Here is an 11,508-nt window from a genome sequence, read left to right on the forward strand (position 1 = left end):
CCTCTATTTCTGTACCTATCCGTCATAGAGGTAGCAGTCAGCGCAGTTTTACTAAAGGAACAGGACAAAGTGTAGCAGCCTGTTTAGTACGTAAGCAAGTCTCTGCTACCTGCAGAGATCAGGTACAGATCTCTAGAAAAACTGGTATTAGCACTTGTCACTGCATCTTATAAACTGCGCCCCTATTTCGAGTCTCGTGTTATACATGTAGTGACTAACTACCCCCTAAAGTCAATAATGAGGAAGCCTGAGTTATCAGGACGTATGTCAAAATGGTCTGTAAATCTTAGCGGATACGGCATCCAGTATGATCCACGAACTGCGATAAAATTGCAGGCATTGGCTGACTTCGTATCCGACTTCAGCCCAGCCATCTAAAATCTGGCTGAGAAAGAGATATTGAACTTGGAAGAAGGGCGGAGAGGAGAAACTTGTACGTTGCACACAAACGGAGCCTCAAATCAAAGGGGCAAAGAGTGGTTCTGGTGTTGCGATCCCCAGAAGGGGACCTGATAGTGCAGGCAGTCTGATGTGAATTCAAAGAAACAAATAACGAGGCAGAGTATGAAGCCCTGATACTAGGGCTGCATATGGCTTTGGATCTAAAACTCAGGCGCCTGTAGGTATACAGTGTCTCTCTGTCAATAGTAAACCATGTGAATGATTCTTATACAGCCAAGGACTCCAAGATGATAGCCTGCCTCAAGGTAGCCAAGCGGCTGAAACAGAAATTCGAGGACTTCAAAATCGTCCAGGTCCCCAGGGACCAGAATGTGGAAGCTGATACACTAACAACCCTGGGGGCAACATTCAAACCAATGGAACTGTCCAACATACCAATCGTACATGTTCTAGAACCAACCATCCAGAACCTGGAAGAAGGAGATAGAGAAGAGCTGGAAGAACAGCAGAACGCAGAACAGGTAAATGGGGCAGGGATACCGATGAACACAGACGAGCAGCAGGCTGACACAGATTGGCGCAAACCCTACATAGAGTGGCTAGTGGAAGACAAACTGCCAGCAGACAAAATGGGGGTAAGGGGTTTCAAAATGAAAGCCTCTAGATTTGTACTAGTTGATAACGTACTTTTCAAGAAGTTTCTAACCGAACCCTACTTGATGTGCCTGGATAAGACAGAGGCACAGACTGTGTTGCATGCCATCCATAGTGGCGAATGCGGAAACCATACAGAGGCAGGAGTTTGTCAAACAAGGCTCTAAGATAAGGCTACTTCTGGCCCACAATGCGTGCAGATGCAATAGAGAACGTAAAAAAATGCGACGCCTGCCAGAGATCAGCACCAATGATACATCAGCCTGCAGAACCCCTGCATCCAGTCATCTCGCCATGGCCATTCATGACATGGGGAATACATATAGTGGGTCCACTACACAGGGCACCAGGAAACAGGCTATACATGCTGGCAATGACAGACTACTTCTCCAAATGGATAGAAGCTGAAGCATTCACTGAGGTAAAAGATAAGCAGGTGATCTTTTTTATCAAACAAAACATACTCTGAAGGTTTGGAATCCCATCAGAAATCATATGTGACAACGGATCACTGTTCGTATCAGAAACCTCTGAAAGATTCTGTGCTAGGTGGAATATTTCACTGAAAAAGTCAGCACCTAGAAACCTGCAGTCCAATGGACAAGCTGACTCAAGTAAAAAAATTATTGTTGAAAATCTAAGGAAAAGGCTAGAGGAGTTAGGAGGAAAATGGGCAGACGAATTACCTCTGGTATTGTGGTCAGACAGGACTACCCCAAAGACGACAACATGCCAAACACCCTTCAGCCTAGTATTTGGATTAGATGTAGTAATACCGTCGGAGGATCTAGTTCCCACCCACAGGTATGGATGCATGACAGGGGAACTGAACCAGACGGAGATGATGAGGAGCCTGGATACAATAGACGAATTAGGAACAAGTGCTCAGATACGCCTAGCCTCCTACAAGCAGTCAGTCGCCAGAAGTTACAACAAGAATGTAAAAATCAGGTCCCTGGAGGTAGGAGACCTGGTTCTCCGAAAGGTTTTCCAAAACACCAAGAACCACAAAGCTGGAAAGTTTGCCCATAAATGGGAAGGTCCATACCAGGTGGAAGGAGTTGTTGGCCATGGTGCGTACAGGTTAATGACCATGGAAGGTTAACTAATAAGCAAACCATTCAACATACTCCACCTGAAGAAGTATCACATTTAATAACGCGTGGAGTTTCGTATACAGAGCTAGTTAAAAAAACGGTAGTAGGCATACTACCAATTGCTTATTCCTAGTGTTTTTGCATTTGCAACTTTTTTTTTTAGTTCTGTTAAGTCTCTTTTTACTTTAAAGAAATTGCTATTTGAGTTACGAGTTCTGTGGCTTCCTAGGTCAAAGATTGCTCTGGAACCCCATGAGATAATGATACCGAGTTTGTCGTACTCCTCGATATGCAAACAATATTTATAAACTCAATACCAAACTAATGAATGTAGAAGGGTAAGGAGGTCGATCCACATATATGGTGTGTTAGAAATGTTTATAAGTCTCGGTCTTCGTTTTAGTCTAGTCGGTCAATAAGATTGAAGTAGTTATATATGCTAAATATCTAAGATAAGAACATAAAATAAATGAACAAGCAAGGTAAGCACAATGAGGAGAAATACTAGGGTGTCGGGGTCACCCAAGTAGGAGGGGTCGAGTCCAAGTCAATATAAAGGTTATAACAGAGGGTGAAGTCTAGGTGTGTCCCTATCTCTTGATATGAAACGGTCCTTGGGTCAAGTCTAGTTGAACTCGCCATAACTAACCCTAACCTACCTATCTAGTACGGTCCAACTAAGCCCGACTCTCGCCGCAAGCAAGTCAAACTAAACACAAGGAGAGCCAAACTCTCGCTCAAGCAATCCCACGCATGTTCAAAGCACAAGATAAAAGGCCAACATTCAACTATAAACAATACCAAAAGAAGCATAAGAATATGGGTAGTTGTCTAGGGAGAGTCTTGACCTCTCGGTCTAAGAGATCCCTTAGGTTGAATCTAGCGAGCCCTCGCCCTTTTTTTAGATCGATTCCTAATAAAAACAAGCAATCTACTAACCAATCCCAAGCTCTCGCTTCAAAGGGTAGCCAATAAGGAGAGTAGAAGACTCAAATTCTCACTTAAGCATTTCTACAAACACTTGTATGCATGAGATTAAAGACATGTTACCCACAAATATTTAGCATTCAAGTACAACTCAAATCCAACCCATTAATCCACAAGAGCTTCCCCTTTAACCCTAGTTTAGTCTACTCCCACATGGTTAACACAAACAACACAAATAACACAATACTAACCATGCTAAACATAATTAAAATTGTAAAGAAGATAACTTGAATTAGTAAGACACTAAACTAATAATGATAAGAACTACACTAATTAAACTAACAAATAACAATAACATGAACATAAATTTAAGTAAATTAACAAAGATAAAAACTATAAGGAAATTACCAACTAAAATTGACAAGAACATAAATTATAATAAAAACAATGAAACAGAAAGGATGAAAAGTTATACCAATTATGGATTAAATTGAGTATGGAAATGCTAGATCTTGAAGAACAATTGCAAAAGATTAGAACTTGGAATGGATTAAAGAACTAAATTAATTTCTAATTAAACCAAAATAAAGAGAGAAATGAGATGTGTTTTCTAAAACTACTCCTATTGTTTTTCTACCTACCAAATGTTGGGTCTAAGTTGTGAGGTCTTTTTCTAATCTGATTTCATTTCTTTTTATATGGAAAGGGAAAGCAAGCAAACGACATTCTCCATAAAATGAAACGACACCCCGAATAAGACAAGTGCCAGGTCAATTAGTGAGGGACAAAATTTTCAAACTCTAATTTCTTCATCCTTTTTATACTCAGCCCAGAACCGAAACAATTGAGTCGATCGAATACAAACATCACCAAACCATGATGATTGATGGTGGTTAAAAATGGGTCGAGTGACAACAAGCGGTAGTGGGTTGGAGTCATGGTCTGGTGATGTCGCGTCTATGAGATGGAGGTGACATGGTGGTGATGATGAAAACAGATCAGAGGAGATGCGCAGTGAAGGAGATCAAGTCAATGGCAATAATTGATGTCAAGCTCAGTGATGAGACAATCGTGGTGGTTGTTGGTTTGCGGTGGTGAGTTGTGGTCGTCTATGGATGGAGCTCGAGAGAGGTTGCTGTCGGGTTTCGATACTCATGCTTAACCCAAGGACACCCCATCTTCTTTTTAGAATTTATGGATCTCATTCCGGAGCATATTGGTCTTTGAAGAAGGATAATACTTGGGAAGGAATGCTTTGGCCAAGTCATCCCAAGTTGTGAAAGTATTTGGTGCATGAACATTCAACACCTATCCGCCTTATCTCTTAAAGAAACTAAAAACAACATAATCCTCAATGTATCCTCGAAAACTCTATTCCATTTCATCATGGCAACCTTGTTTTTGAACTTTCTAAGATGGGCATGTTCATCTTGATCAATGTGCCCACCGAAATTATCCTTCTCAATTAGGCCAACTTGAACGGGATACATTTCAAAGTTGTTTGGGGCCAAGGTTCCAAAGTTAATTGGATTGCAAGCGTCATTGTGGTTGGGGCGGTTATGGTCACGTAAAGCCGTCATTTGTGGTTGTGGAATTGGTATATATGGAGGTGGTGTGTTTGGGACTTGGAGATTGTAAAATGGGTTATCTAGTGGAGGATCAATGATGTTGTTTGGTTGTTGTGGTGGTGCGTCTTCAATGAGAGGTTGGGTGGGTGAATTTGGTTGGTTCAAAGTAGATTTAGAAGAGGTTCTAACCCTTGCAATGGTCCTAGTCCTTAAGGCTCTAAAAAACCTTTCGTGATCGGAGTCAAAGAGCAAAGCTTGGTGGTTCCTCCTAGGCATGCAACTTGATAAACTGTAAGACTCCTAGTGCTTTTACACACTAAGGTAAGGCAAAAATCACACTCAATCTACAAGAAACAAGCAAACTACACAAACAACCAAACAACAAGTAAAGAATATGGGGGTAACCAAGGGAACCAAGGATCCAACCAAAGCTTTGCCAACCAACCTCAAGCATACCAAGAATATGGGGGTAACCAAGGGAACTAAGGTAATCAAAACTTTTACCAAGGAAACCAAGCCAACCAAGGGTTTGGTCAAGGGTTCAACCAAGGATACAATCAAAGCCAAAATCAATGTTTCAACAACAACTATCAAGGGTACAACAATAAGCAAAGGTACAACCAAGGGCAAAATCACGGATTTAACCAAGGGTACCAAGGGAACAACCAAACTTCCAACTTTAGAGATCAAGGATATGGCTTTTCTCTTCCAATTGCCAACCAACCCTTCAACCAAGAGCCACCACTCCAAGCAAGTAATTCCATGGTATATGCTAAATATGACAACTTGGTAAAGTTGATATGGGATTTGGCAAGTAATACCCAACAACAATTGAAGAATCTTGAAGCTAAAGTGGCTTCTCAAACTCTCATAAATCCTCAAAGACCACCGGGTAGATTTTTAGGACAAGGGCAAAATCCAAGGGACCCTATGAAGGCAAAGAAAGTTAATGTTATCATGGTGGGAGTTGAAGAGGAAAGAGAAAATTCATATGGTTTGCCAAGGCATGAAGAGTCATCAAATACTACACCTCTTTCAATGGCTAAAGAAACATTTCAATAAATTGACCATGAGCCCGAAGAAGAAAGAATGGTAGATCACCTTGTGCTTGAGCAAATAATGACAATTCATGGTATATGCTCGTATGTTGAAGTTGACCCCGTATAAGGGTGAGATGGTAACGACTCTACCAACCACTCCCGAAGTTAGTGAATCAAAGAAGTGTGCTATGAATGAAGAATTTGTGCTTGAGGAAATTGTGGAAGCACCAAATGTGAGGGTAGAAGTTGAGAGGAACCTGGAAAAAGAAGAGATTATCATACTGGAAGAACACTCTTTGGCCAAGCAAGAAGGGGCCAATGATACTTCAAGATATGACAAGTTTGTGAACTTGGTAATGAAAATGGAGACCTCCAATCCACCTTTGTTGGATATGCCTCATTACTCCGAGTTTCTAGAATAAGTCATTTCAAGAAGAGTGAATATTGGTGACCGTGAGCTTGGTGCCTCAAGTGAGGAGTGTAGATTGATCAAAGCTAGTGAAATCCCCATCAAACTTGACGATCCCGGGAGTTTTTCAATCCCATGCACCGTCGGTGACCAAAAGGTGGATAGTGTTTTGTGTGACTTAGGAGCAAGCGTTAGCGTCATACCGCTTGCCCTTGTGAAGAGGTTGAATGTTAAAAGCCTAGCCCGTACATCCATTACAATAAAGCATGCCGACGGGACAATCAAATCTCCGATTGGGATTCTCAAAGATATCATGGTTCAAATTGGGAATCTTTCAATTCCTATCGATTTCGTGGTGTTGGACATCCCTATGGGAAGACGCTCTCGTATCATCCTTATTAGGCCATGCTTGGCCACGGGAGAAGCCTTCATAGATGTCAAAGAGGGACGATTGTCATTCAAAGTCAGGAAGGAAAAAGTTGAATTCAAGCTACCACATGCTCCAAAGAAGACCGTCAAACAAAGCATCTTTACCGTTGAAACTTTAGAGCTCTGCATGGAAGAGGAGGAGGAAGGAGATAGTGATAAGTTGATGATGTTTGATGACAAAAGTGAGAGGGAGTTGAACATCGAGGTTGGAGATACTCACCCCGACATCCTCTCTCCCGGGCTTGGTCCATGCACCGATTTTTCTCAAAAGAAAGTGCCCAAATACGACAAGAAGAAACCAAAAAGATGGAGAAAGAAGTCCAAGGAAAGAGGGGATGTGACCCTAAGCTTGACAAGAAAGAAGAGTCGTTAAAAGAGGCTAAGGAAAAGCTTGAAGAAGAAATGAACCAAAAATGGCAAGAGGTTCAAGATGCAATGAGTAAGTTACATGATTTGATGATGAAGATTAAGGGTTCGTGTGTTGTTGATTTTTGTGTTGTAGGTGAAAGGTTGGTGGGATCTCGGGATGTTGACCCCGGTTGAACGAAGTCTTTGAATGAAGAGGTTTGGTGGAGTTACTTAAGAACCACCGCAATGTATATATTCTCCTTCTCTTTAATTAAGTTTTTACCGCATTTTGCATTTAGTGACATGATCCGAATAGGAGTTAATCTAAATTAGCTCTCTTTGCATTCATGTACTGTATTTTACATTGTACTTTCAATTTTGCATTTAGTTAGGAAGCATGCATTGCATTCTTATTCAAAAAAACAAAAAAAATTGAAAAATCAAAAATTCTTCAAAAACAAATATTTCATTTCCGAATTTCCTCCACACATTTATTTCCATTCGAAATCATGTAAATAAATAAGTGTGGGAGGAAATTCTAGTATAAATTTTAAAATACAAAAACATGTTACTTATTTTCAAAAATCCAAAAACCCAAAAATATTTTCTTTTTTTTCAAAAAAAATGCCTCTTAACCACACTCCCTCCGTCATTGGATATTGTAAATATCAAATGTGGGGAAGAGGCCAAAAAAAAACATGTTATTTCAATTTCAAGAAAATTTCAAAAAATCACAAAAATAAGTTTTTAATTTTAAGAAAATTTTCAAAAACACAAAAACATGTCTTTTATTTTTGGGTTATTTCATGGAAATAATCCAAACTAACCCTCCCCTTCCCATATTAATCCATACTATTGTTTAACTCAGAAAAAACCATACTATTACTTCATTTATCTTGCATTGAACTCTTGGAAGGGAAACTTGTAAAGCGTTTCAATTATCAGTTGAAAGTAAAAACAAAATAAAACAAAACATCATCCCCCAAAATTTAATTTTGTCCTTCAATCTCTGATTGTTGAACGAATTGATATCGAGTAGGAGCTTCAGTCGTCATGGAAAATGTGATGAGTTTCCTAATTTTATTTACTTTTTCGTTCTTATTGAGTTATTTCTTCTCTCATTCAAGCGCAGTACACTAAATTGCTCATCAACCCACTAATCACAAAAAGTTACCAACTTTGATTTTTTTTTCCTATTGAACGATTGAATCTTTAATTTATAACTCAAATTTTCTGATCATAATCAATATAAAAACAAAGATAAAAACATAAAAAAATCCAAAAAAAAATTCAAATTTTTGTATCCACCTGATAAAAAGGGTATAATTTCAAAGAATCTAGGATTTTTAAAGCTTGAAATTCCAGTAAATTGTATAATCAATTAAATTTACACAAATTAAGAAAATTTAAATTGGGTATTGATGATTTTTAGATGGGTATTTTGATGGAACATGGAGAAAAAAGAAGGGTATTGACGTATTGTATGGACAAAATTGATGAGCTAGAAAGGCGGATATTGGGAGAACGGATTGTTAAATTTATTAATCAGTTTGTTAATGATAGCTACACCATTACTTACTAGTGCTCCTTTGAAATGGTATTGGAGAGAGATTGAAGGATAAAATTAGAGACAAAATGGAGAAGAAAGAAGAACGGTACAACTGTACAAGTAATGAAGAAGGAAGAAGAAATAGAAAAGAAGGGGCCCACACCCTCATGACCGGAAGGGAAACCTGTTATAACAGGTCAAATATAGGACGAGTTCAATGCGAGATAAATGAAGTAATAGTTTGGATTTTTCTGAGTTAAACAATAGGATGGATTAATATGAGAAGAGGCGGGTTAGTTTGGATTATTCCCATGAAATAACCCTTTATTTTTTCCTATTTCTTCCCTACATTTCGTTACATCGAGGACGATGTAAATTTTAAGTGTGGTTAGGAAAATATCCACTTCGTGTATATTTGTATATATTTACTTGTAAATTTGAGAAAATTTCAAAAAAATACCTAAAAATTTTTAAATTTCAAAAATCTCAAAATATATATATATATATATATATATATATATATATATATATATATATATATATATATATATATATATATATATATATATATATATATATATATATATATATATATATGTTTTGTCTAACAAAGTGGCACAGGAACACAATTGAAGCAAAAGGTGACTAGAAGATGCTTGGTATAAACGTTCCTGTCTCTTTCTCCTTTACTACCCTCTTCCTTTATTTTGTTGAACATATGGAGGAGGACGGGATTTTGTGCTTTGGATGTTCCCTTGGGGAACTTGTAGTTTCTGGTATTGATGTGCTACTAGGATTTAGACAATTATGTTGCACGTTTCAATTTCATGTCATTTACATTTCTGCATGCATTTGTAATATGTGAATATGTGTAGTATTTCCTTATGTTTTGCATTGAGTTTGTATATAAATGTTTGGCTAAAATGTGGTCTAGGGAGGAATTATGATACCCCTATGATGAGATATGTCCCAATTGTGCCTTCCCCCTCCCCGTGGGTTGCACCCGTGTCCATATGGTTAGTATTTGGGAAAAAGGGCATGTCTAACAAGCCTTGACCATCTTATGAGATCGAGGGGACTGTAGGCTAAACCTAGACTTCGACCTAACTGCTTATAAGTGAGGAATAGAGCCTCCTTTGGGGTTGGTTCACCCATACCCGACCCCTGTTTAGGATTGTGAGTAGGTCTCCTCGCGAGATGTGTTATGTCAATACGCATAAAAGTGTCATTCATTCCTTAGACCGTGAGTTATCCTATTTTTATGCACATTTTATGAAACAGACTCGTTGCATATATTTTTACCCTCACATTGCCAGATTGCCTTTGTTTCGACCCTTTAAACTAGCTTCAATTTTGTTTATCCCTTTTGAGCCTTAGCCTTTCATTTGGCATACCTACTATACTAACTACAACCCAAAAACAACCGACATTGATCAAGAAAGTTGTCTATGAGTTTGTGGTAGTGTGAAGAAGGGGATTTGAGTCTTGGTTTAATGGATGTGTACAATCCATTTGTGTTGAAATTTTGGTTCTAATTTGGCATATTGCTTGAATAAGAGGCTTTTGAAAAATAAAAGAAAAGAAAAATAGAAAAGAAGAAAAATGTGAAAAGAAAAAGAAATTTAACTTGTTATGTATTTAAATTATGTTTGATGAGAAAAAATCAAGCAACACTCCTTATGCATCATTAAAGGAGTAGAAAAAGGCGTTGCAAAATAAAGTGGGCATTTGATGTTTTTCCAAGGTGAGTCGGGTTTCACAATTTTTGCTTAATTTTGAGAAACCAAATTCTTGTTAGGGTGTAGACGTTACTCATTTGTTGAAATAAGGGGGGAAGTTCATGTTTTTCAAAGGTGAGTCAGGTTTACACAATTTTTGCTTGATTTTGGGAAGCCAAATTTAAATTCTTGTTAGAGTGTAGACGTTACTCATTTGTTGACATAAGGGGAGAATTTCATGTTTTTCCAAGGTGAGTCGGGTTACACAATTTTTGCTTGATTTTGGGAAACCAAATTTTTGTTAGGGTGTAGACATTACTCATTTGTTGCGATAAAGTCGGGAAGAAGGGATTTTGACAACTCCTTGATATGAACCTCACATTATCCAATCGGTCTTTCACCAATCTCGTTCCGACCTATCCCTAAGCCCCGTTACAACCCTTTGTTTCATTTTGTGTGCATTCTTCCTTTTTTTTTGCATCTCACATGGTCATAGGATAGGATTACACATTAGATTGCGGGCACGGATCACGAGTCGTAGTAGGAGAGTGTTTTGGTTACATTTTGCACAAGAAAACACTCGTTCTTCAAATGTGTGACAAGTGAATATCATGAGGAATTCGGTAGTCTAGGTCCCCTTAGTCATGAATCTCGTTGGTTGAATCTTGAGTCGTGTCATGTAATTCTTGTAGGACTAGCCTTGATTCCCCTTTCCCGCCTTAGAATGTGTTTCTTTATCTTTTGTGGTCACATTTGGGTTGCTTGGGCCATCCTTAGGGGATTGGCACTTCGTTGGGATTTTGAGACGGTATCTCCCAACCTAGGCCTTTCATTTTTTGAAACAAAACGGCCGCTTAGATGAGGAAAGCGGTTTGACTTTTTGTGATGCATCTTATGAGCTATTTCGTGCTTAAATGTTTGGATGTGTCAAAATTTTCCGCAAGCCCCCACTTGCCTTGCAAGGAAGCACATACCTCATTGTGTTTCGTTGTGAGTTGAAGGGACGGAGCAGGCCCGTTAATTGCCTTTCATCGTACATTACTAGTTTAGAAAGTCCTTTTATATTAAGGGTCTTAGATTAATTTAATGAGCTTACTCGAGGACGAGTAAGATTTAAGTGTGGAGAGATTTGATGAGTAGTATTTTCGTCGCATTATACTCCTCATTTACACCTTATTGACTCGATTTTGTGTGCTTGATTAATTAAAAAGCTCATTTTATTAACTAATATATAATAATTAGTCGTCTCAATTAGATTTCATAATTAGTCGATTTATTATATAATATTAGTATTATTATTATTTTAATTTTATTATATTTTCATTATTATAATTTGTAGGTGTGGCGGAATAATAAAGAGAAGATTT

The 11,508-nt window shown here is 38.3% G+C and overlaps 1 protein-coding gene across 1 annotated transcript; it reads left to right on the forward strand.

Moving 5' to 3' along the window:
* The first annotated feature begins 237 nt into the window (after window positions 1–237).
* LOC141631933 (uncharacterized) lies at window positions 238–1,223 on the forward strand. The gene is made up of 2 exons (XM_074444538.1): window positions 238–351; window positions 624–1,223. The coding sequence occupies exons 1-2, from the start codon at window positions 238–240 to the stop codon at window positions 1,221–1,223; spliced, it is 714 nt and encodes a 237-aa protein (XP_074300639.1).
* The last annotated feature ends 10,285 nt before the right edge of the window (window positions 1,224–11,508 follow it).

Source organism: Silene latifolia, chromosome Y (genome assembly GCF_048544455.1).
Source record: "Silene latifolia isolate original U9 population chromosome Y, ASM4854445v1, whole genome shotgun sequence".
NCBI lineage: Eukaryota > Viridiplantae > Streptophyta > Magnoliopsida > Caryophyllales > Caryophyllaceae > Silene > Silene latifolia.

Bases quoted from the DNA above. Each gene is read 5' to 3' on its own strand.
- LOC141631933 (XM_074444538.1), top strand. From the start codon at position 238: ATGAGGAAGCCTGAGTTATCAGGACGTATGTCAAAATGGTCTGTAAAT. The intron at 352-623 runs GTATCCGACTTC...AGGCGCCTGTAG, and splicing joins TGCAGGCATTGGCTGACTTC to GTATACAGTGTCTCTCTGTC.